The 27,509-nt window shown below is 39.3% G+C and overlaps 1 protein-coding gene across 1 annotated transcript in view; it reads left to right on the forward strand.

The window, feature by feature from the left end:
* The first annotated feature begins 1,722 nt into the window (after positions 1-1,722).
* SLC7A11 (solute carrier family 7 member 11) overlaps positions 1,723-27,509 on the forward strand; it is a 106,815-nt gene continuing 81,028 nt past the window's right edge. The window contains exons 1-3 of the mRNA XM_027857562.1: positions 1,723-2,607; positions 9,071-9,197; positions 15,624-15,739. Of these exons, the coding sequence (XP_027713363.1) occupies positions 2,331-2,607; positions 9,071-9,197; positions 15,624-15,739 (520 nt within the window). The 5' untranslated portion in view covers positions 1,723-2,330. The remainder of the gene's footprint in view (positions 2,608-9,070; positions 9,198-15,623; positions 15,740-27,509) is intronic.

Genomic DNA, 27,509 nt, shown 5'->3' on the forward strand with positions numbered 1-27,509 from the left:
GTTCATGAAAAGCTATATAAAGTCATTTGTTGTTATTGAGATAGTCCCTTGCAGCTCTAAATAATCTGAGCCTATGGATCGCACTTTCTTCGTATCCATGTGGTTAAGGCTACAGTAATCCTCCAGAGGATAATTGGGTAGAAGTGAAGCTGAGCATTCCAGGACTATCACCTGGCTTTCTCCAGCCTCCTTCCTTCTCCCCTCCCTTTCACACCTCTCTGACAAGCTTTATTTGATTTTTATCTAGCTCCTCAGAAGCTAGTTAAGTGAAAAGTGCAAAGATGGATGATAATGTAACTTCTTCCGCTCCTGAAATCCCAAACCACAGGTAAATGCAGCCAATTGCTGACATACAGGCTTGTGATTCTCTTGGCACCAGATTCAGAGACCGTTGGTAGACGGAGTTAGAGGGCATGAAAATCCTTGCCACTTTTTAATGTTTCTTTCCATGCGAATTTTTTTTTTAAATCAAAGCTATTTTTGAAAATCTGATTATACCTTTCTACACCCTCACCTCCCCACAATACACATAGAAGTGGTGGGCAAGTCAGCACCCCTCTTGGAAACTTTTCTCATCTGTGAAATGGGCTAATAATACTTGTAGTTCTGATCTCACAGGATTATTGCAAAATCCGAAGGGATACAATGGGTATAGAGAATTCCAAACACCTTCCACTAAGGAAAGTCTACAACTGAGCAGTGAGTTGACTTGCCTGAGGCCATAACATTTTATATGACAGGCTAAACTTGAGCCCAGGTCTCTTCCTCAAACTGGGTAAATCACTTAACCCTTTTTTTGCCTTATTTTCCTCATCTGTAAAATGAGCTGGAGAAGGAAATGGCAAACCACTCCAGGATCTTTTCCAAGAAAACCCACGATGGGGTCACGATGTGACTGAAATGACTGAACAAGAACAACAAACCACTAGTCTTTGCTATCTCTATAACTACCCTTAGGGAACAAAAATTTCCTGAGAGATGTCAATTTAAGAAAAAGAAAAAAAAAATTCTCTTTAGGAAATCACCAAGTAGCCTGGAAATCTGAAAATGATTCTGGTTTGGGTAATTGTGGTTTTTAAAAGTACTCATATTCTCAGGGACCACACCATCACAATGGGGAAATTTAAGTGTATTGTCCGAGTAAAATGAAAAAAAGCTCTCCCTCCCCTACTTCTTTTCAATGAGTCATAATCTCCTTTGGGATGAGAAAGGTGCTATGGAAAGTCTCTCTCTCTCTCTCTCTCTCTCTCTCTCTCTCTCTCTCTCCCTCTCTCCCTCCCCCCCCCCCTCTCTCTCCCCCCCCCCCCCCAGTCTCTTTGTCTCCCTCTGTCTCTGTCTCTCCCCATAAGACAGATTTGGTTCAGTTGCTAAGCAACCTAAAGTTTTCTTTCTTTCTTTCTTTCTCTCTTTCTTTCTTTCTTTCTTTCTTTCTTTCTTTCTTTCTTTCTTTCTTTGGAAATGACAAGGTGTACATGGGGGTCACACTGAGAATTCTGTATTTTTGATTACTCATGTAGTTTGGTATTTCCTTCAACTTTTGCCTGGTTCATATAAAAGGTGTGTGTGCGTGCATGTATATGGGGAAGGGGGGGTGGCGATCCCCGATAAAAATTAAGTAGATGTTTCCTGTTTCGTATTTCATTTTCTTTCTGTTTGAAGAGCCTTGGGGCCTCCCAGAGAGTTGCTCTCCACCTCTGGGAGGGTCTGTGTGTGTTTCCTCCTCCTGGATTGGCTCCTGAGGCCTTTTAAGTAAAGGCTTTGTTCTCTGGAAAGCGCAGGTCAGTTGTGCTACATGCCGCCACTGTTTGGGGAAAGGGGGAAAAAAAAAGAGCTGAGTAATGCTGGAGCCTTCTCATGTGGCTGATGCAAACCTGGAGAATTTGCATCATCATTTAGCAGGAGTAAGTTGGTGTGACAGGAGCTTAAATACAAGCGCTTGAGGAAGCCGAGCTAGTTTCTAATGGCAGGGCAGCCGCAGCAGCAGCAGCAGCAGTAAGAGCAGCAGCAGGGGCAGAAAGGAAAGGTTCGGGCTGCAGTGGGAAAGGCACAGGTGTTCTTGACGAATAATTAGAGAGGCTGGAAGAGTAAAACACAACTTTAAGGTCCATACCTGTGAACACTAGAGCCGCGTGAAAGGCTACAAGGACAGGAAACAGTCCGAACTCAGTCAGGGAGCAGGGAGACCAGACCTTGTTTTCAAAGTTTTTCTCCTCGTCCTGTCTTTCTCGTCGTCGTTCTCCTCCTTTCCTTCCTCCTCCTTCTCCTCTCCTTTTCTGTATTTTTTGCTTTTTTCTTTCTCTTTCTCTCCTTGAGTTTGGCCGAATCCCACTATGGTCAGGAAGCCTGTGATGTCCTCCATCTCCAATGGAGGCTACCTCCAGGGGGATGCTCATGGCCACTTGCCCCCCAAGGGCAGCAAACATGCCCCTGAGCAGGGGAAGATGGTGCTGAAGAAAAAGATCACGCTGCTGAGGGGCATCTCCATCATCATTGGCACTATCATCGGGGCTGGCATCTTCATCTCCCCCAAAGGAGTTCTCCAAAACACGGGCACCGTGGGCATGTCTCTGATCGTCTGGACGGTCTGTGGGCTCGTATCTCTATTTGGTGAGTTTATGTTTAAAAGTGGAGTCCCTTGAAGGGATGTCTGCGGGAGGGTGAAGTAGCATGCAACCTGGCATGCTGATTTGAGAGGTGAGCAATTCTTCTAGTAGAATTAGAGTAGATGAGTAGTAATGAGGAGAAATCATTCAAGTCATCTAGGACTTCCTGGATGACTTGAATAGTTCCCTCTTTCCTTCCCCAGCCTCCTTTATTTTCTTTTCCTGATGAAGAGAAAATATTTTTATTTCTTTTCTTCATAATGATGGGAATAAGCACTCATTTTCATTGCCTATAAAAAGGCAAGCACTGGACATTTGTGCTTGTCTGGGCAATGCTAGAGCTTAGCCCCAAAGCCTCTGTGAAATGTAAAACCTGGTTGGCCTAGTTAGATTTAGTGCTGAGTTGTCCAGCAGTTTTCCTTACTTCTTATTGGTGAAACAAATGGTGAGGAAGTGAGGAAGTGCTTTTCCTTAAAACACACACACACACACACACACACCCTACCTTTATGGGCCTGACATTTCCTTGTGAACCACTGAACTACAGAAAGTTATAGTACAACTTGCTATGCAAGAGTTCTGTGCTTGCATGAGTAGAGGATATAATTAGTACGTTATAACTTTCCTTCTTGTCCACCTTCCCCCCGCTCCAATTATCTGTGGCCTAAATATTGAGCTTGGTTGAGTGGGAGCCTAGTGGCTTATCCAGAGTCATTTTTTTTCACTTGTGTCAGTCTGTTGTTCCAAAAGTTTGATGACAAGATGCTTTTGGTGAAGTTTAATGAACCTGGAAAAAAAAGTTGAAAAGAAGCTTCTTCCCCCAGTTCAGATGATTGTATTAATAGGTGATTTAAAGAATGATGGTCAACTCCAAAAGATATCTACTCGACTTTAAACAAAAACAGGTATCGAATTCCTATTAAATGTTAGGCCCCTACAATTTTCTGTGACCTAAATATTGATCTAGGTTAGGTGGGAATCTGAGCAGTATACCCAGGCACATTTTCTTCCCCTGTGTCCATCTGATGTCCCAAAGAATTTGATGACCAGATGCTCTCAGTGAAACTCAATGAAACTCTTCAAGTTTTAATTAAGTGTCAGATCTATACAATGTCATCTGTATTGGCCCAGTACATGAAGCAGTAGCAGTTAATGGTCTGCCAAGGAGCAGACAGCTAAATCTGCCATTTTAAAGCAAGGTAAGTCCTGAATAAGTTTAAGGATCAAGAAGAATATATTTTGATTCCAGAGAGATACAGAAGAAAGATCACTGGAAGTGGAGTCAGAGAACATGGGTTTGAATCCTGGCTCTGCCGCTATCTATGTGATCTTGGGTAAGTTACTTAACTTCCTTTGGGCCTCAGGTACCTAATCAGTAAAATAAAGGAGTTAGACTACGTCGGGGTGGGGAACCAGTGGCCTTCTAGGTCCTTGGGTCCATGTTTTACAGAACAAATCCTTTTATTAAGTGGATTTGTTCTGTGAAGTTTGTATTTGGTCAGGGCCACATGTGGCCTCGAGGCCAAAGGTTGCCCACCCCTGTACTACATGATCTCTAAGATCCCTTCCAGCTTTGACTCTGATCCTGTGAATGTTCTGACCTTCACACTACAAACCAATTAACCAATTCTAGAAAAAGTGCTGAGTCACTTGGGGTTTTGCTGACCCATTCTTATTTTTCTGGTAATTCCAATGATTTTTCTATTCAACTTCAGAACTCAGAGTTCCATTATAAGGAAATAACTGGATTCATACCTCTGCCATTCAACCAAGGAGTGGAATATTCTAGGTCAAAGGAGGTTTTCCTTTCTCTTCCTTGCTTACTTCCTTCTACTAGCTATTGTTTTACATTATTATTCGTTTTATTTATATATATTTTTTCTTTTGGTCTGGAACTGTGACTTCTTCAGTGTAATCGATGTCTGCTGGGGAAACTCTACCATCTCAGATAAGCCACTTATGATCTTACAGATTTGTCTGGGATGCTGAAGGTTAAGTGACATGACCAGGGTCACAGAAGAAGAATTTCAAGCCAGGTCTCTCAGGCTCCAAGGCCAGTTCTCTTTCTACTACAGTCTCCCTATCTTAGTGGCAGTCCTAATGTATCATTTTCACCGACATAATTGTATTCTGTCTTTGTGGATAACCAGGATAGATTTGAATTTATATGATTCTGATGATTTTACTAAAGAGTATAGAGTCTTTGGAATGGTATACTATGTCAAAATGGTTCCATGCTATGGCTTTTTAGATCATAAGATCAAGAACTAATATCAGTCAGTCTCAGAAACCTGTTTTTTACAGATGAGAGAATGGAATCTAGATTTAATATAACTAGCCCAGGGTTATATATGCTAAATAGAAGGGAAGACACATGAACCTAGGCCCTCTAACTCCATATTTCATGCTCTTTTTACTATATAACACTATACCTCTGAATATAGAGAAATGTAACCATTACATTTCTTATTGTACATCATGAATTGTAACCTTGGAACAACATCTAGTATAGTTAATATAAAGGAATTAAGATCATTAATGAAAAATATATCTATCTTGTTTTTTGCATCAAAAATTGCTTTTGCATATATAGTGCCATTAGTTAGATTTATTCATAGAGGAGATATTAAAGATTAATAAAAATCAACAAGCAATATTAAACACTGAAGAGCCTGGAACCTGTAATCACAAAACCTGAGTTCTAATCCCAGTCTACCTTTTACTACCAATGTGACCTCGGGCAAGTCTCTGGGTCTCAGGGCAACCTCTCTACGACTCAGTTTTCTGTAAAATTTACAGGTTGTACTAGATGACCTTTTAGTTCCTGTGTGTCAGGAGCTGTCTAGGTGCCGAGCATACAAAGACAAAAATCAAATAGCCTTTTCCTTCAAGTAAGCTTACATTCTATTCAGGGAGGACTCATACATAGGTAGAAAACAAAACACACGTGGTACACATGTGCATACATATATAGACAATATATGTATGCGTACACATGTAGAATAAACACATAGTATGTAAAATGTATACTATATGTAATATTTTATTATATGTGATAGAATATATATAATATGACATATATGTATATATAGGTACATATGTGTGCACCTGTTTAATAATTTTTCTATTTATTTATTTATAACAGAGGTGTGCTGGAACTGACTCATACCTAGCCAGTTGTTAAATTTTCAGTGTGAGCATTTACCCTTTGGAAATCAGCAAATACTGCAAATTAAAGCTTGATTTTGTTGATTGTCTAGACTTGAGAAAGTGACGGAGGAAATGTTTTTAATGCAGATAAAACTTTCAATGCAGCTATCTTTTTTTTTTTTTAGAGAGAGAGCCATTTGTTAAAAATGTACCAATATACCCACCCAAATTTGTACCTCTGACACTAACTAAGTTACTATGGGCAAGTCATAAATCTCTCCGGGCTTCGTTGTTCATATATAAAATGATAAATAATACCTTTAGTACCTAATTTATGTCTTTATTGTGTGGACAGTATAAATGTATACTGTTTTTATCATAATCCAGAATCCATCAAATGCTTTTTTAAATACATATCCTTCAAGCATGCACACGTCAGCTTATGGCAATAGATGGATTCTGTCTTTGTGTATTTGGTGATCTTGATCTGATGAGTTGGGAGGAGTTTTCTCTAGATGTCCCGAAGTATAGCCCAATTTCAGCCTCTTAACTTGGATGAATCCTTGAGATGACTACATAGAATAGTCAATATTAATGGGCCTTTGGTGTCTTTTAGAGACAGTGTGGAGAAGTTGATAGAATATGAGACTAACAGTCAGGAAGATTTGTGTTTAAATCTCTCTCTTTTGGAGCAAAAAAGACATCTGGGGAAACTTGGTTAAGTCATTTAACTTCAGTGTGTTGGAGGCATCTCCCTGGGATTTACCAATTAAGTAACTCATGCAGGTGGATGAAGGTAGTAATAGCAGTAGCAATTCCCTAAAATGAGACATCACGAATCCGAAATGCATTAATACACACACATCTATGTATACATATACATATATATACATATATTTATATGTTTGTTAATTTGAATATATGTATATTATTTGTATATACATGTATATGTATTCTAAGCATAAAATAACTTGTTCTGTTGAATTTTACTATGAAAGTATGTCTACAAGTAGGCATTTCAATTCAATACAATTCTGTAAGCATTTATTAGTTAGCTACTTTTACCAAATACTGTGGTAGGCCCTGGGAAATAAAAAGAAAGAAAAATCAATTAGTCCCTACCATCAGGGTGCTTGCATTCTGGTGAATGGTGGTGTGGGGTGGGGTGGGATGGGGTTAAACAACATATACATTGATAAATGTGTACAGGATAACTCTCTAGAAGAAAGAGGATAACCAACTTGAAAGAGATTTGCATTCTCATGTTTCCCTTTGACATAGGCAAGGCATTATTATTCCTATTTTATGGGTGAAGAAACTGAGGCATTTAATGACCATTTCTGGACTTGAATCACACCTTAAGCAGAGGAGGTCCACCAAGAAAACACTGCTGTGGGGATGTAGGTTTGGTTCCGCTTAAACTTGTGTTCTCTGACTGCTTGTTGCTAGGAGTGTGTTCTTACATGAATCTACTTATCTCTGTTTGCCTACCATACATCACTATTGCTAGGAGTTTGATAGGAGTTCCTCTTTAACAGGAAACTAAACAAAATTTTAAAAAAGGGAAAAAAAACCCAAACCTTTAGTTGCCCCAAATGCTCCAAAGCTCTGGAACTAGGCTTAGGGGAGGCCAAAGCTTTGGCTCAGGACATTTTAAAGGCCTAGTGTCAATAGATGGATTTTACACATCTTTCTCTGAACTCGCATCTAGGCTCTGACAGTTGTGCAACCTGAGACCTCTGACTGAAAAAACCCCTTCCTTCAGAGCTTACCAGGTTAAATCTAGGGGCAATCATCCTGGTGTGTTAACAGAGAGCAGGTTTAGCTATTTATTGATTCCTCTGGCAGCAGGCACGTCTTCTGCTGGTCTTTAACAATAAAAATGCTAACCGGATCTTCTGGATAGCACCAATAGGTTGAATGCCTCTTAACAGTACCTAGGTTACAACTGTTTACAACTAATTTGCTCATCTATTTCTGACTTATACTAAAGATGCAATAAATGGGATTTTAAAAGCTATTGCCAAAAGGTAACTCCTGTTGGACAGTTCCTAGTGATGATTCTCCCTTTACTGTGGCCATACCCCTTAGCATATTGTACTGTCATGTGATATTTACTCTAGAACTCAGCAAATAATTTCCTTTTGAATTATATTAGCAAAATAATGGGAGTATTGTTTCATGATTAGTTTCCCGAGTAACATAAATTAAAGCAGGACTTATTTTTGTTTGTCCTTTCAACTTTCCCAGAAGGAGGTGTCCATCCAAGAGATGTGGCCTGATTAATTCAGAGAACTCTTTTAATAGTTATGTCATTTATAAATTGAGTCCTTCAAGTTTAAAATTGTCAAAGTGTATAATTTTGAGACTCTCTTAAAAAAGAACTACTGAGGGTTCTTTATCATTCTTTGACATGGAAGCATGATGATTCAAAGCAATCTCAAAAGGAAGAATGGAGTCAATTGCAGGTAATTTATTATCCAAGGTTATGTACCTCTGCAGATAGGTTAAATGTTATACCTGTTGAAGGGGGGGGAAACTATTAATACTAATGATATACTCTATGTTTTAGGCTCAAGTCTGCCAGAAACAATTTTATTTAATATATTGATTTGTAACCAAGCCATTTTTAGCTTTTTATAGTTGGAGAAACTGAGGCAGATAGAGATTTAAGTGATTTGCCTAGAGTCACAGAGCTAAGACTCTGAGGCAGGATTTGAACTCACATCCTTCTGACTCAGGACACAGCACTTTATCCACTCTGCCACCTAGCTCTCTTATGAGAAAAGTTGGTGGGCATTGAATAAGATAACTTATTTTCTTTCCCATTTGAAAAGATAATACAACTAACAACTGATGCTTATTCCATGTTTCCCAAAACTTTAGTGCCTTTGAATTTCAATAGATTACTTAAAACTTAAAATCTACATATCAAGGATATAGAAGCTCAAAACTGCACTAAGATTTTTGGGACACCTTGAAGAGTTATGTGTAACATTCTTACATTGAATTTTTCAAAATGATTTACAGACTCATAAAGAAACATTCCTTCAGAAAGGTAACTTGACTTACTAATTCACATAGTATGTCCCAGTGGTTGGATTTGAAAAGGTAACTTGATTTACTAATTCACATAGTATGTCCCAGTGGTTGGATTTGAATTTGGAGCTCTGGGAGTCCACATCCAGTCCTCAAGATAGAGGTGTTGTTTTTAAGGTTGACCTTTAGCTAAAGATTTTGCTCTGGTGCCACCTGAATATTTTGACGTGATTTAAAAAAAAATTATAATTCTTTTTTTCTTCATGAATCTTTCACAGGGGCTTTGTCTTATGCTGAACTGGGGACGTGTATAAAGAAATCTGGTGGTCACTACACTTACATCTTGGAAGTCTTTGGCCCATTACCAGCTTTTGTCCGAGTCTGGGTGGAGCTAATCGTAATACGGTGAGCACACTGGTTTGCTTTACTTATATTATTCCTTTCACCTGTAGAGGTCTGAATCACCTGGATTACTTCCAGCTAATAGTTTGTGGCACATGTGTTAACAGGAAGTACAGAGGAGGCAAAAAGAACTGTGTTAAGTCCGGCCTGTGAAACATACTAGTTTTGTGATCCTGGACAAATCTCTTAATCTTTCAGAGCCTTAGGCAACTCTCTGAGACTGTTAGAGACAGTAGTCAAAATGAATCTGTGAAAGAAGCTGGCCCACCAAGGCTTCCATTCATTAATGAAATCACGTGCATGGACACTCCCTCCACCAAAAAAAAATTACATATGTTGAAGACTTTAAAAATTAAAATACATAATTTCTTTATACTTAAAACTTGATGTTTGCTTTCTGAATTTGAATGGTCAACAAACATTTAGTAAGTGCCAGGCACCATGGTAAGGGCATTTCTATTTTATTTGCTGCTACCCTATTCCCCAAACATGGCAAAACACCACAAGTGCCCAATGTTTCACAAGTTTTCAATTATTCAGTTTGCAATTCTAGCAAATACATTTGGTTTTTAGTACTATAGAGCATGAAATTACCTATTGGAATAGCAAAATAATGCCTTGAGTATGGATTATTCACACCCTGCCCAGACAAGAGTGCAATGTTAGCATGACTTGGAACTTTTCATTGACTGCAGATTACACAGCTAAGCCCATGTAACTTTTCAGTCATTCTAGTGGTTAAGAGGCTTTTGTGTCCTCCCGAGATAGTTTGGTGTGTCACTGGGTCCGCTCAGGTAGTGTGTGAGTAGTTTGCTTATTCATAATGAGTCACTTCCTCCCACAAAGAATCGCAGAAGTTCCAGTTATGTAAGCAGTCTTTCTTGCATTGTTGTTGAAATTGATCTTCCTGATTTCTTGGTGGGACCAATAATGCCAAGTCACTCTGAATTGCAGTTAAAACACACACACATACACCCCCCACCCACTGAATAAACAACCTTTTAAAACCCTCTCATGCCTTAAAAAATAGTCTTCATCCTCTTAACTTCACAATTTCAAAATCTAAGCCAGGATTTTCCAATTCCAAAGTCCACCATAACAGCTAGGGGAAACATTCACTGAGTGTCCAATTTATCAGAATTGCACTGCTGAGTTCCCATGGAAGCTTTTATTTTTGCCTTCACAGCTCAGAAGCAAATGATTTACCGTTAGAGAATGGACTCGGCATCAGTGATGATGATTTCCATGGTCAAAGGAATCTTTCTTTTAACAAAAAGTTACAAAGGAGTAGTGCCCCCTTAGTGGAATTTGTTTTCATTTCAAATGCTTTTTCATTATTTCAACCTTGTCATAGTGGAATCCCATTGAAGAAATATTTCCTTTGCTCCCTCTAAAAATCTTCTGCCCATGTTGCTTTCCTAGCCTGGAATCTGCTGCACATGCCTGCCTGACTCCTCTCTACTCCCCTGAATCCTATCCCTTGTTCAAAGACTAACTCAATCAACCAATTAATCAATCAACTGATATTTATTAAGTGCATAATATATACTGGACACTGTGCTTAGCACTGGGGATGCAGAAAGGAGCTGAAGACAATACCTGCCTTCAGTGAATTTACAATCTTGTGGGGAAGATCACATGCAAACAAATGTATACAAAGAGAGCTATTTAAAAGAGAAATAGGAAATAAATAGCAGAGGGAAGGCTCTGGAATTAAAAGAAATTGTGGAAGGCTTCCTGTAGAAGGTGAGTTTTTAGTTAGGACTCACCAGAAGCCTAAGAGATCAGAGAAGAGGGAGAGTACTCCTGGCATGGACTACAGCCAGAGGGAATGCCTGGAGACAAGAGGTAGTGTGTCTTGTTCCTGGAAGGAATTGTCACTGAATTGAGGCGTAAGTGTCAGGGTGAACAATGTAAGACTGGAAAAGTAGGAGGGGGCTGGGTTATGATAAGCTTTGAATATCAGGCAGAAAGCTTTGTATTTTTTCTTGAAGCCACTGGAGTGGGGGATGACATGATCTGACCCACCTCATAGAATTATATAATGCTAGAGCTATAAAGGAGTATAGGTTGATAAATTTGAGCCTAAAGGGAGCTTAAAAGGCAACTAGGTGACATTAGAGCACTGAGCCTGGCGTCAGGAAGACCTGAGTTCAAATTCTGCCTTAGACACTATGACTTTAACCTCTCAGTGTCCTTATCTATTAATGGAATATGATAATATGATATGACATGATATGATATAACGTAAAATAATACAGTAGTGTAACATCACATGGCATTGTTGTGGTTTGGGATGCTAGGAACCCCAAAATGCTAGGGTGCCTTGTAAGAATTTCGACCATTCAAGCCTTCTTTTAGTCATAGTAACAAGGTTTATTGTATTCCAGATAGAAGTGAGGGTATTCTAAGAATCTGCCCAATTTAATGGGGGTAAGGTTGGTACTTTTATATAGAAAAAGGGGGAAAGGGTCAGTGAGAAAATCTGGAGTAGCAAGTAGCCTAGGGTGGGCCAGGTGCAGACAATGAAAAGAGTTAAGTGGTCTGGGCTGGGTGTGAGGGCCACAGTGAAAAAGACAGTTAAAAGAATTACTGGGATGGGCTGAATGCCTCAGGTGACCCCAGGGATCTGGGCTGCTGTATGTATAGGAAAGTTCAGGGGGCCAGATTCCCCATCAACATGGCAGGACATGACATAGCAAAACATAAATAACAATAGCACCCACCTTCCAGGGTTGTTGTGAGGATCAAGTAAGTTGTCACATGTAAAGCACTAGGTAAACCTTAAAATGCTTTATAAATGTGATTGTTATTGTCATGTTATCTCATTTGGTCCTCACAAAAAACCTGCAAGGTAGATGCTATTATTATCCCCATTTTATGACTAAGGAAACTGAGGTGAACATAGGTTAAGTGACTTGCCCAGGGTCACACAGCTAATAAGTGTCTGAGGCCAGATTTGAACTCAGGTCTGTCTGACTTCAGGCCCAGTGATCTATCCATTGCACCACTTAGTTGTGATTTGTCCTTCTATGTACTCCATATGTACTACATAGTGCTCCTGTGACTCTGATTTGGTATTTATTCGAGCTTGGGTTAGGGTTGCCTCTTATACTCTTGCTCTGACTTAACTGTAAATTTCTGGTGGTGGAGACCAACCCTTCCCCTTCATAGCACAGTGCCTTGCAGTAGGTGTCCAATCTATTTTTAATGGATTTTGATCTTTTAGAATTTCAGCTCTAATATTTTGAATCCAGGAGACTTATGCTTTCATATGAATGTTGGACTTAGGTAGAGTTATAGGCTATACTTGAAATGTGAGATGATCTCTTCCTCCCCCATATGGTAGGAAGACACTATTAATTTGAAATGTCTATGCTCTTGGAAATCAGGGGAAAAGTTAGACATTTTGATGACTTTTTCAGTGATAATCACTGTGAGACAGCGGAATCTATTACCAAGGGAGGCAGTTTAATCTTCTCAAGGGATTTTAAAGAAGATAGTTGATGAGTATCTCCCTGAAGTAGTTCAGCATAATGTAGTATAGATGGGCCATAGGACTAGGCTGCTTTTTGGCTGACCGCCTCCTAGACCTGTCCAGAGTTAGGTTGGGGGAAAAATAATTGTACATTCTTGCTCTCCAGTTGGGCCAGAAATCCACCTCTCCTTTCCCAAATTTCATACTTATAAAGTGGTGAGGTAGACACTAAGTAGCATTCTGAGGATACAGTAGGGTCTGCTGTTCTTGTGTTTCTAGAAAGCAGTAGACACTTGGTAATCAAAGTGTGTAGCATGTGTGTGTGTGTGTGTGTGAGATCAACCAGTGATGGTAGAAGCATCACTATAGAATGAGAAAGAGCATTTGGTTTGGAGTCAAAGGGTCTGGATTTAAACCCACCCCTATCATTATCATTATTATTACTCTCTGTTTGACATTGAGTAAGTCACTTACTGAGTCTGGGACTCAGTATTCACATCTGTAAAGGATGAGGGTAGATTATATGGCCTCTAAGGAAATTTACAACAATGAATCCATGATTCTACCATCCTTCTCTTTCTGCCAAATTATCTGGGGACTATTGTGTGCTAGCCTAATGCCGACTGACATTTCAGCCAAGTCTAGTAATAGCGCCAAGGAGAGGGAGTACACACAGATACACATATGTGTGTATATTGTGCCCTATAATTATTTGGGAATCCATTAAAATAAAATTTCTTTCCTAGAACCCGGATGCTACAGAAAATAGATTAGATTAGGTCTGACGGACTCTGTTGAGTCTTTGGGGAAAAAGACCTGGTTCCAAAGTAGATGCAGGCAGAATTGACAGACTAGGATTGATTTGAGAGGTACTAAGATGTCTCTAACTTCTCCACCCGTTAACCTATCATACTATATAATTTCATTGACTCATGCATCAAAGAATTTAGAACTGGGGTGGAATTTGGAAAGCATCTAGCCCAACTTGCTTATTATGCAGATGAGAAACTTGAGGCCACAAGATTTTAATTTCTTAGGTTGCCACAAGTGGGAAGTAGCAAACTGGGCTTCCAATCCAGGTCGTCAGACCTCAACCTTTAACTACTCCTCTGTGCCAAACCATTGTCTATAGATGGTTATCATTAAAATGCAAATAAGTTATAAAAGCTGGCCTATGCTGTCTTATTATATAGTTGCTTAGTCATTCAATTTTCTAACTCTTCCTGACTCTGTGTACCATACAGTTCATGGGATTTTCTTGGTAAAGATAACTGAACTAGATGTCATTTCCTTCTCCAGTAGATTAAGGCAAACAGAGGTTAAGTGACTCTCCCAGGGTCACATATCTAGTAAGTGTCTGAGATCAAATTTGAACTCAGGTCCTCCTGACTCTAGGCTCTGTGCTCTATCCACTGAGTCACCTAGGTGCCTCATCTTATTATATTAGAGCCTTCCAAATAATAGCATAAATTAGTTTATAATCCAAACTGTTGCCTAGAGTCATAGCAGGGTGGAGAAGAAGTAAGACAAGGAATAAATAAGTTTAGTTATCAAAAGGACAGTCAGAAAGGAAATGCATAGATTTTGCAGGGCCTTTCTGACTTCTCAGAGAGCACAAGGTAACTGTGAGAAAGGGGCTCAGAAACGGGGGAAAGATGCTGAAATGGAAAGGTTGAATGAGTACTGTGGGGGAGGAGCAGATCAATTTCTCCTACTTCACATTTTTGCTCATATATGTGTCTATTTGCATGTACATAAAACACATTAACATATAAATGAATATATTCAGATATATGCATAGGCATATGTATATATAGGCAGCTAAGCAGTATAGGAGACAGAGCACTGGACTTGGAGCCAGGAAGACCTGAATTCTATTTCAGTCTTAGACACTTAGGTGCTCTGTGACTTTGGGCAAGTCACTTAACAGCTGTCTGCCTCAGTTTCCTCATCTGTAAAATAGGAACAATAATAGCACCTGCCACCCAGGGTGGTTGTAAAGATAAAATGAGATCATTGTAAAGCTCTTTGCAAACCTTGAAGCGTTATAAAATGATAGATGCAATTATTAATTATTATGATACCAATACAACATACATATGTATGCATATGTGTATGTATACAAACATATCTCTCCAAATACACACACACACACACACACACACACACACACACACACACACTGTGAGCTGTATAAAAGTTGAATAAGCTGTCTTGGACAGTGATGGGTTTGCTCTCCTTGATGTCTTCAAGCAGAGGCTGGATAGCTATATGTGGAGTATGTTTTAGTATCAGGAAGTTAGGGGTACAAGGAGGACCAGGAATCTGGAGGACCTGAGTTCAGATGTGGCCTCAAACACTTCCTAGCCAGGCAAGTCACTTAACCTTGCTGTTTCCCTGAATTTCTTCATCTGAGCTGGAGAAGGAAATGGCAAGCCACGGTAGTTATCTTGACCAAGGAAATCCTAAATGGGGCAATGAAGAGTTGGAAATAACTCAACTACAACAATGTTCTAGGGATTTCTTTTATGTTTGGTTTGGACTGCATGGCCGCCAAAATCCCTTTTACCTCTCAGATTTCATCATTTTATCAGGAAGATCTGGGTTAAAATTCTGCCTCTGACTTTTACCAGCTGTGTGACCACAAGCTGGTCCCTAATTCTTTCTAAACCTCAATTCCTCCATCTATAAAATGGGGATGATAATGCTTCACAGGTTTAATGTGAGGATCAAATAGCATAACGGATGTAAAAGTCCTTTGCAAACCTTAAAAAGCCATATAAATGTCAGCTCTCATTATTACTGTGATTTTATGAAGCACAACAAAGATCTCCAACATAAAAAGAAGCAAGTGTTTCATATACTAATGAATGTTAAATTGAAGCATCAAAACTTGAATGGAAATGCTCTCAGCCTTTTCCTATTGTGACCGTTTTCTCTGTGCTATCTAGCCCTGCTGCCACTGCTGTGATATCCTTGGCATTTGGACGCTATATCCTGGAACCATTTTTTATTCAGTGTGAAATCCCAGAACTTGCAATCAAGCTAATTACGGCCGTGGGCATCAGTAAGTATCATGGGCATGATTGTGAATGGTGCATAAAGTAGTAGCAGAAGTAATTAGTTTAATGCATGTTCAGTCTCTTTTCACCATAAACCTCTCCTCACAACTCTTTTCATTTCATACTGGTTCTACCAGATTTGTTAAGTAGGAGAATTGAAATTGGAATCAGTGTGGAGTAATGCAGAGGGCACTAGGTTCAAATTTGACCTCAGACACAACACTTATTGACCTTGGATAAGTCACTGAACCTCTTTGTACCCCAGTTTCCTAGTGTGTAAAATGAGAGGGTTGGACTCCATATCCTCTAAGGTCCCTTCTAGCTCTGAATGGATAATCCCATGAAATGCCAGGCATTGGTGAGATTTGTTGATAGTTACTTAGTCTCCACTATTGCATTTGGTAGAAAATATGGTGGATAATGGGCAGCTTGGTGGCACAGTAGATAGATTACCAGGCCTAGAGTCAAGAAGACTGACTCATCTTCCTAAGTTCAAATCTGGCCTCAGATACTTACTAGCTGTGTGACCCTGGGCAAGTCATTTGACCCTGTTTGCCTCCGTTTCCTTATGTGTAAAAAGAGCTAGAGAAGGAAATAGCAAACCACTCCAGTATCTTTGCCAAGAAAACCTCAAATAGGGTCACAAAAAGTCAGGCACAACACACGAACAACACACAACAAACAACAAAATAGTGGACGGTTTTTTTTTTCAAATTTGGAGAATGACAAAGAAAAAAATAAACCCACATTTGAAAACAGGGAGGTGATTGTCTTGTTGAAGGGAACATCTGGGAGCTTCCAGATGAAGATATAGAGATTTCATTTGTTAATAGTGGAGATTCAGGGGCAGCTAGGTGACACAGTAGATAGAGCTCTGGCCTTGGAGTTGGGAGGACCTGAGTTCAAATACAACCTCAGACACTTGACACTTACTAACTGTGTGACCCTAGGCAAGTCACTTAACCCTGTTTGCCTCACCAAAAAAAAAAAGAAAAGAAAAAAATAGTGGAGATTCAGCAGGTAGGTTTATGGTCATTTTTCACCCTTGATCATATGATTCAATTCACTACACATTTGTGATGTGCCTACTATGTGCTAGGCACTGCACCAGTCAGTGGATATACCAGAGTAAATGAAAACAGCTCCTGTCCTCAAGGAAATTTTATTTCCTAGGATGGGCAGGGGTGTGTGGGGGGAGGGGAAGAAAGACAACATGTATAGAGAAAAGTAAATATAATAGATAAACAAAGGATTTGCAGGGGTGGTAGGGTGAGTGTACTACTAATTGAATAAGTCAGGAAAGGTCTTATAAAGAAAGAGACATTTGAACTCTCTTGAAAGGAGTTGAGATTCAGAGGGGTAGAGGTGATTAGTATTCCAGGAATAGAATTATTTTGAACAAAAGCACAGGAGTGGTGGAGAGATTCTTGAAGGGAAAGAGAAAGGAAGGGACAAAGCATTATGCACCTACCAAGTGCTGAGGACCGTGACAAGGGCTTCAAGTCTTCCACATTGTCCAATATGTCAGCCTCCTTTTTATGTAATTCATCATTCTGAGAGATGATAAAGAGAAAAAGTTCTCGTTTGAGACCAAGAAGATTATTGGGTGCTTGGGAGAAATATTATGGTAAGTTCCTGTGAGGATGCTTTATTTCACTGTCAGAATTCTAGGTGAGGGGATAATCAGATAATTGATGGATAGCTTCACGTGCCATTGCTATTCTTGCAATGTGAAAACAGAAAAGGCCACCAGGACTGTTGGGGGAGAACTTGAGGAGAACTTATGGGAGTATGTGGATAAGGTTGGGCAGGTGTGGTCGGATTGTGGTCTGCACTGCTGTCCAGAGAGTCTGAGAATAAATCGAGAATTCAGGTTTCAGCTCCATGAAAGCAGGGGTGCATTTCTTCGATGTTCTTCTGCTTGATTTTTTCTTTCCTCTGTGCCTTGATCTGTCTATACTCCATGTCAGTAATGAACTTCCTTACCACTGACTTATAAAATCCTCTTCCTTAAAGAAGCGTCTCTTCCTTCAACATGCAGCTCAAGTACTGTTTTCTGCTTCATGGATCCTTAACCTTTTTTGGTGTCATGGACCCCTTTGGCAGTCTGGTGAAGCCTAGGGGCTCCTGCTAAGGATAATATTTTAAAATACATGTAACAAAAATATTTAGGATCACAAAGGAAATAATTTATAATTAAATATAGCTATAATAATGATAATAATAATGATGATGATGATGATGATGATGAGACTCTCAACCCCCAAAGTCTATTTGTGGACTTTTTAGGGGTCTGTGGACCAGGTTAAGAACTCCTGATTTACATAAAGCCTTTATTTATTCCTTACAACTGCCAGCAATCTCCTGCCCTCAAATTCTTGTTGTTCAGTCCTTTTTTTTGTCTTTTTTTTTTTTTTTTTTTTTGCTAAGCAGTGGGTTTAAGTGACTTGCCCAGGGTAACACAGCTAGTAAGTGTTATGGGTCTGAGGCCATATTTGAACTCAGGTCCTCCTGACTCCAGGGCCGGTGCTCTATCCACTGTGCCACCTAGCTACCCCTGTTCAGTCATTTTTGAGTCATGTCTAACTCTTCCTGACCCCATTGTTGGGAGTTTTCTTGGCAAAGATACTGGAGTTTTCTTCTCCAGCTCAGAAAACTGAGGCAAACAGGGTTAAGTGACTTACCCAGGGTCACCCATCTAGTAAGTGTCTAAGGGCAGATTTGAACTCAGGAAGATGAGTCTTTCTGACTGTAGGCCTGACTCTCTATCCACTGTGTCACCTAACTGCCCCGCAACTACCTAATAATATTTACTTTGTATTTATTCCTTTATATTAATTTTATACATACTTATCGATATATTTTTTGTCTTTCCCATCAGAGTGTAAACTCCTTCAGACTGGGAATTGTTTGATTCTTTGCTCTTGTATCCCACAGTGCTTAATACAGTGTGTGTATATACACACACACACACACACATACACACACACATACATATGTATATAATATATGTTTAATAAATACTTATAGATTGATTGGAGAAAATAATCAAACAAGAAAACCAAAATAAAACAGTTTCAGTATTTTTAGGGGAAGAAGACAAAACAGTAAAAAAAAAAAAATCCACTCTCCCCCACAACCCTAACCCAACCCGGAAAATGTTTGTGACAACTTACTAAATCTGTATGCTTTGTTTCAGTCATCACTCTTTTCAAGTTCCCCATTTATTACTGTAGCGATGTGGTGGTGTTTTAAAATCCCCATATTTTTCCATATATGAAACATACTCGGAAAGTACCCTGAGCAGACAGGCCTATGGAACAGGCTTTCTTTGGTGGCTTCTTCGTGGAGTTTCGTAGTTGTGAGAACTGCACTTTGTGGTTTACGGAGTGTGTTCTTCAACGCAGTGCCTGTGCGTGGTTGTGGAAAAACAGATGTTCTGGGTTCAGAGTTGGTATGGACATCTGCTTTGGAGGGATGAGCACGGCTCAGTCCACTGCTCAGTCATCATCCTGTGCTTGGGGGGGTGTAGCTACTGCCATTGACTGCCTTGCTAAATCCTCCAGGGCCTTATGTTCAAAGACCGAAACAGGAAGTTGCACACAGTTTTTGGTGAGCTGGATGGAAGAGAACATAGTATTCCTGTAGACATTAGAGTAGAGCTTCTTAACTTTTTTATTGTGCCATAGATCCCTTGACTGTTTGGTGAAACCAAACCGTTTCTTGGACCGTTTCTTGGAATAATGTTTTTAAATGCATAAGATAAAATATATATGATTACAAAGGAAAGCAATTATATTGAAATGCAGTTATCAAAATATTTTAAAGAACAAAACAAGTTCATGGACACCAGGATAAGAACTAACAATTGGGAATGGAGTCAGGAAATGCCCCAGGTAGGAAAGTGGCACCAGAGCTCTAAGGGAGTCTATGAACTGGAGAAGGACCTTTTCAGACAGGGCTGGTGTTTCTCCATACAAGTAGAGATGGAATACCCTACATGGAGATCTGCTAGCTTACAGCACTGTTGAGTCAGTGAAGTCAGGTTAACAAGTATTTATTAAGCACTTATTATATGCCAAGGACTGTGCCATGTTCTGGGGATACAAAGAAAAGCAAAAATACTGTCTCATTCTAAAGCAGGAGACAAACATGCAAACAAGTATTTACATGTAGATATAGAGTGGGTAGAAGACAATCTTACAGGGGAGATACTAGCAGTAGGGGGACCTGGGACCATCTTAGAAGGTAAGATTCACACTGAAGTTCCAAGGAGGCCAGGGAATCTGAGGCTAGGCGAAGAGGAGAGCATTCTAGTCTAGAGAGCCAGTGGAAGGGCCTTAGAGTTGGAAGACAGAGTTTTGAGCAATGACCACTGCTGATTAAGAGCTAGAACAGGAAGCTTAAACTAGGCTCTATCTAGATGAGTACCACTGGTCCAGAAATATTTGTGGTGTTGCTACTGGAGCTGGAGATCTGGAAAATTGATTTACTATTTTGGCAAATCTAAGTGGTTTCTTTCCCACCTATCCCAATGACCTCTTCAAGCAGGTCCTACTTGTTAAAAATCAGAAACCAAAGTAAAGTTGAGTTGGACACACTGGGCAACATCAGAATTTCACAGATAAATTAAGCAGTGAGGTATTAGTTTAGGAAGGTGGAGTTGCTCTGAAACAATGATATTCTCATGAGGGAGGTAGATAAAAAACTTTATATGGAGCGTGAACTTGGATAAAGCTAGAGATTTTTGTTTTGTTTTGTTTTTTTACAAAGTTGGATGGATAAAGACATTATTTGTGTTGACTTAAAATACAAGTTCACAAATTCTAGTGTTCCTTCTACAAACTTGAGAACGGAAGGGAAATTTTAACCGAATTGGAAAACAAAACAATAGTTCTTTTAAAGCTGTGGTCTGAAGGGAAAAGCCAACACATATGTAAGAGGAAGATTTATCCCGAAGTCTGGAAGAGATGAATGAAAGGAATCATGGTTACTGAGGGTAAATACCTTTGACAGCAGGATTTAGTTGGAAGATCACTCAGTCTTCAAAGGTAGTGAGGATGATTTCATGCCTGCTGGGGGCAGAATGTTGGTAAAGTTTTGGAAAATAGAGAAAAAAATTTTTCCTGGTGAGCCCTTGAGAATTAAAGTCTTTGGGGAGTTTCTAGAATACTCATGGAAAGAGAGCAGAGGAATAGAGGTCTGGCCTTTATAATGCTAGCTTCCAAAAATGAAAGAGGGGCACCCAGTCTTGACAGCTTTTGTGTTTTAGAAAATGCCATTACTTTCCAAGCAGAACTCAGCCAAGATTAAAGGTTTCTGCTTCTCTTAAAACCTGCTTATTTCACAGAAAAGAATCACCTCTGAGCAGTATCTTGTTGGGGGTGAGGCTGAGAAGACAAATTAACCTGGATTGGGAACATAGATAAGGCCCCTTTCAAAGCTGATTCTAGAAATGGTTTGTTTTGATGTGTAGGTATGCATTCTGGGGTTCTGGCTTAGTATGCTATGGATGATTTTTTCCCCCCTTCCCTTGCCCCCTTCCTTGGCTTAAACTTGGGAAAACCACTTGCTTTAATTTAGTATCTACCATGAACAAAGCACTGTGCCAGGCTCTGGGAGCTAGTATGCCTAAGTTGTATTGAATGTAGTCATAAATATCTATCAGTACGGCTATCTACCAGGGATAATCTTTTTTTTTAACTTTACAAATATTTTTGTTTCTATTTTTTTATTAATTTATTTTTAGTTTTCAACATCCACTTCCATAAGCTTTTGAGTTTTAAATTTTCTCCATCTCCCTTCTCCCCTCCGTCCCCAAGACAGCATGCCATCTGATATAGGCTCTACATATACATTCCTATTAAACATATTTTCACATTAGTCATGTTGTAAGGAAGAATTAGAACCAATAGGAGGAACCACAAGAAAGAAGAAACAAAACAAAACAGAAGAAAAAAAGAAAAGAATAAATACTATGCTTCCATCTGCATTCAAACTCCATAGTTCTTTCTCTGGATATGGATAGCATTTTCCATCATGAGACTTTTGGAGTTTTCTTAGATCCTTGCATTGCTGAGAAGAGCTAAGTCTATCAAAGTTAGTAGTGGCTGTTACTGTGTACAATGTTCTGGTTTTGCTCTCTTCATTCAGCATTAGTCCACACAAGTGTTTCCAGGTTTTTCTGAAGTCCACTTACTCATCATTTCTTACAGCACAATAGTATTCCATTAATTTCATACACCACAACTTGTTCAGCCATTCCCCAATTGATGGGCACCCTCTCAATTTCCAATTCTTTGCCACCACAGAAAGAGCTGCTATAAATATTTTTGTGCATGTGGGTCCTTTTCCCATTTTTATGATCTCTTTAGGATACAGCCCTAGAAAAAACCAGTGACTTCTAATCTAATCTCATACATCAGTGTGTCCATTAGGAAATATGTGAAAGAGGCAATTTAAAATTTAGAATCACGTAACATACACTATTTTTTTTTAATTGGACTATTTAAACTGGGTCTTTTTAAAGTATAATGTGACCTTCCTCAGTGACATTAAGTAATAGATAGGCAAATAAAAACAAGAAAAACCACTCTAGGGTTGATGTCTATGCAAATATTATTATTAGAGCTCTTGGCATCAAAGACTCTTAGTGTTGAAAGGGATGTCATGTAGCCTGACGTATCTGCAGCTGAGCAGGAATCCTTCATACAATATTCCTGCTCACCTAACCTGATTGCAGCCCTCTAATGGTGGGGAATTCCACTGTTTCTTTAGGCTGCCCTTTCCCTTTGTGGGAGCTCTCATTGGAACAAAACTTTGCTTTAGGTCCAAGTGAAATCTTACATTACAATGTTAACTTACCCTTCTATTTCTTCCTTCTGGGACCAGACAAGTCTAATCTCCTTTCCAAATGACAGCCCTTTAAATATTTGAATTGTATTGGCAAAGACTTCTTTTTCTTAAACTAAATATCCCCATGTCCATCAAAGATGAAATGAAAGCCATGCTTTCTGGCAACCACAACATACTGGTTACCTTTCAGGAAACAGTCGAAAGCATTGTGAATATAGTGCTGGGCCTGAAATCTGGAAGACCTGAGTTCAAATCTGGCCTCAGATACTTACTAGCTGTGTGACCCTGGGCAAGTCGCTTAACCTCTGATTGTTTCAGTTTCCTCATCTGTAAAGTTATAATATCACTACATTCCAGGGTTGTTGGAAGGATCAAATAAGATGATATTTGTAAAAAAGCACTTAGCAGCCTACACATAGTAGACATTATATATAGTTTATTTCCTTCCTTTCCTTTCTCTGCACTTACACCTATTTGGCAGTAACTCAGGATTAGGACTAAGAATAATAATAGAAGTATTTTCTTTCTACTGCATTCTGGTTATATCTGCCCTTTTTTTATGTTAACTAAGTTGTGTTGGAAACTCACTATTTAATAAACCATTGATTGGTATGGAAATAGAAAATTATCCCACTAAGGCTACCATATCCTTTAGGAGAATGGCAAGTAGTACATGGAGTCAATGTTGTATAAAAGCCAAAATCAAAATGAAAATTTGCAGAGGTGTGGTTGGCTTGTCTTTTCTATAGAAGCTACATCTGTGTTTATTAACTATTTTCCTGTGGTTGCTCATAAGCTACTTAGATTTAAATTCCAATGAAGAAAAAAAAATCTATTAAGGGCCTAGTTTGACCAAGATATGGTCCTAGAAAAATACAAAGTTTAATAAAGCCCAATTCCTGCTCTCGTAACTTGCAGTCTAATAGAGAGCTAAGATACATGCACAGATAACTATAATACATATAATACATATGTGAGAGAGGAACAAAACAAAATAGCATAGGGTCCAAGGTGAAGGAAAAGTTGTTGTAAACTGGTAGGAATGGGGAAGTGATAAAAGACTGGATATGAATCCAGTTGGTGCTGCCAAGAAGGGTGGACGTTGCAGGCATCCAAAGCAAGACCAGAGCAACCAAAAATCTGGTGATTTTTTTTTTCGTTTTTTTTAGTTTATATTTTGGAAGGTCATCATGAAAAACAAAAAGCTTAAGCAAAGTTTTAAGCAGACACGTGACACCATAAACTAGAAAATAGACTTGGTCACAGCATAGAAAGATCTTTTTTTTTTTTTCCAAGGCAATGGGGTGAAGTGACTTGCCCAGGGTCACCTAGCTAGTGTCAAGTGTTGAGACTAGATTTGAACTCAGGTCTTCGTGAATCCAGGGCTGGTGCTCTATCCACTGTGCCATCTAGTTGCCCTCGAAAGAACATTTTTCTTTTTCCCCATCCAAATCCTAGTCATGGATAGCCACTGAATTCAACAGCATCCTCAGAAATGACTTGTATTTTATACATTCTTCCTCATCATTTCCCCATATTAGTCATTACCTAATTTCAATCTTTCTCACTTTAAGTAAGAAAGCAATTGAATACCATGTAAGTAAATAAAAACTGATTCAGCCTGAATTTTCAGCAAAGGTAGTTGCCTCTAAAACTGCCCTCAATTAAAACATAGTAGCCATCCCAAATAAAATCAGCAATTATAACAAAGTCTGTGAACTTTTATATCATCCATGACCTTAGTTTAGACTCATTAAATCAGATCCATGTCTACATTGGCTTTCACCACATGTGCAGCTAGAGAAAAAGGCAGGAAGACATGGTCTCTATGACTCAGATAAATCTCTGTTGCTCTAATTCAGCATCTATGGCTGTATCATTCCTGGGACGCAATCTGACTACAAAGACAAATAGGAGTTAAATCCTCTGGAGATACTCCATTGAACCTGTGTGCTACTTGCCTTGCCTGTTAAGTTGTGAGCTACAAATTTCAGATGGGCATATTTAAACTGAAGTTATGTATGGCTATTACCCAGAGAGAAAGAGAAAGTCTAGATAAACCTGTATTTTGAATAATCTTGAAATGAACCAGCTTTTACCTTGAGAATCCTTCCTTATTCATTTTCCAGGAAGAAAGAAAAAAGGACCAATTTATAAAATTGTGGAATCCTGCGTATTATTTTTTACTAGAAAGCTTAAAAAAACAAAAACAAAAAAAGAAAAACAAACCAACCAAAAAACTAAAGCCAATCCCAAACATCCTGAAGTAACATTTTTTCCTCTTTCAGTCAGCAATATATACTTGCCTTCTATTTAAGAAGACCCAAGTCTTTTTTTTTCCCCTCCCTTCTCAAAGTCATGACTTAGATTTTCTGAAAAAACAAGGCTGCCTTATCGCTTTTCTTCTTCCCAGACTTCATCTTCTACCCAATAGTCCTCTCATAAAAATAAATGGTAACGTCATAAAGTCTCCCCAAGCAAATAGCAGCCTCTGAATAAACTTCTTGTACCAGTGGAAACTCTGAGGGATAAGCCTTCATTGTAGTTAACTCAAATATAAGAACCAAACAAAGATGGACACGTTTACATTACATTACATTACAGAGTACTTTACGTACGTCGTCTCATTTGATTATCATATAACCCAAGTCAAGATTTGAACCTGATTTTAAGTTCATAAGTTTTATCTGAAACAGTAGTAATTTGTATAGTGCTTTAAGGTTTGCCAAGTACTTTATATATGTTATCTCTTTTGATCCTCACAATAATCCTGTGAGGAAGGGGCTCTTGTTATGCCCCCTTTACAGATGAGAAAATTGGGGTTGAAAGGTTAGGTGATTTGGTCCTGGATCAAGTGTCTGAGGTAGGATTCAAACTCGGGTCTTCTTTCACCCTCTGCACTCTGTGCACCCTATTCATTACAAAAAAAAATTCTACCTTCAGCGAAGGACTAGGAAACATTTTGGGTGGTTGTTTAGATATGGGAGAAAAAAAATCATTAAAAAAATGAAGACTACCCAGCACTTATTCCAAGTGCATACGTGGCATAAGTGGTACTTTATATAGTTCCCCACTGTGATTCCAGTTCCACTTGGACTGGGGGAAGAAAATCCACTTTCAGGAAGGGAACTTGGGATGGCTTCATACATCTTTGGTAACTACAGATGAGAAGGCCACACGGTACCTGTGTTCCTAAACAGGCATTCTGCGGTTTAGTGTAGGGCACCACTACCAATGGAGGAACCTGATCAAGCTTGGCCAAGGTCTGCCAGTTTTACTCTGGAAACCAGGCTTAATTCTCACTAGAATGAGGTTCTCTCTTCCCAGGAGAATGATGATGGACTATGGTTCAGTGTCCACCTAAGCATGGAAAAGCAATCTGGCAGATAAGTACAAGTAGTTAAGTACAAGGAGGTGTAAATTGGGAGGGGGTGCTAGCATTTGAGAAGAGGAGATCAGGAAAAACTTCGTGCTGAAGATGCTGCCTAAGCTGCTTTTTGAAGGCAGAGAGGGAGTGTCATGTGAGCAACCCAGAGAAGGTCAGTTTGGCTGGATCACAGAGTTCAGGAGGAGGCGTGATGTCCATTGAGGCTTAAAAAAAAAGGTTGGAACTAGGTTGTGTCAGGCTTTAAAAGCTAAAGAGGAATTTGTTTTATCCTATAGGTAATAGGATGAAACTGGAATTGGTCAAGTGGAAGAATCATATGATTAGATCAATCCTTTAGGAAAATTACTTTGTCAGCAGTAGGTAGGATATACTAGAGTGATGAGAGATTTGAGGCAGGGAGACCAATTAGGAGTCTGTTGCAGTAATTGGGCAAGAGGTGATGGAGGTCCTGGACTCAGATGGTAGCTGTGTTAATGGCAAGAAGGGGTCAAATGGGAGAGACAATGGAGGGAGAAATGGAAAGATTTGGCAATGTATTAGATATTATGTGGGGTGAGGAAGAATAAGGGGTTGAGAATAATGCCAGTGTTACAAACTGGCAGGACATTGGCAGGATGGTGGTACTTTAGAAACACTGAAGTTGTGAAGAAGGGAAGGTTCAGGGGGAAAGATGATCAATTTTGATTTAGAACTTAAGTTTGAGATATCTTTGGGATGTCCAGTTTGAGATGTCATACTCTATTTTCTCCATTTGCAATGCAGATATTACAAAAGAACAACCTTTTTAAAAATCACATTTATCACATCTGACAGCTCTTTGAAATGTTTCACTCTGAGAACTATTGAAATGGTTATAGAAAACTTCTGTTGGTCAGGACCATCGAAGGAATCTTATAGCTCCCAAACTCCTGAGATGGTCCCTGGGTTCCGAAAGTTCAGTCTTCATGATTGTGGTTTGGTTTATTTGTGCTCAGGAGAAGGAACATCGAGTAAAAGAGGTTTTGAGATTTTTAGGGCTTTGAGATTCAGTGTTAGAGCTATATAGGCTGGTCTATGGGCTTGTTGCTATTTGTGAGCAGAAGCCATAATAAACACTATAGCTCATGGGAAATCCAAGGAAAAATAGTCCGAGCTCCAGAAAAGAAGATAGAGTGAGAGTGGAAATTATTTTTGCCTTTTCCGTTTACTGTTTACAGTAGCCAGTTATCTTTGAGGTAGTTTACCTTCTTAGTGGTAGTAGGTCAAAGCTCATGGGGGGACCAATTAGAATCCTGTGGATGTTAATTTACTTTAGCAAGGGGGCCCCACTAAGGTTTAAGTCCACACAGGGTTGGTGGGATGACCCTTGCAAACACAAGTTTCATGGGGTATGCCAGATCATTCCCATCATCAATATACAGTACCTTAGCCCTGGGAGGGAAGAGGAAGGATAATCTTTGATGTTCCAGGGCCTAGAGAGTAAAGCAAAAATATGGCCTAAGGAGATGGGTCATTTGGTGCTATATGAATACCTTTCTTCATCTATAAAATAA

This window comes from Vombatus ursinus, unplaced genomic scaffold (assembly GCF_900497805.2).
Source record: "Vombatus ursinus unplaced genomic scaffold, bare-nosed wombat genome assembly UNPS02012179.1, whole genome shotgun sequence".
Taxonomy (NCBI): domain Eukaryota; kingdom Metazoa; phylum Chordata; class Mammalia; order Diprotodontia; family Vombatidae; genus Vombatus; species Vombatus ursinus.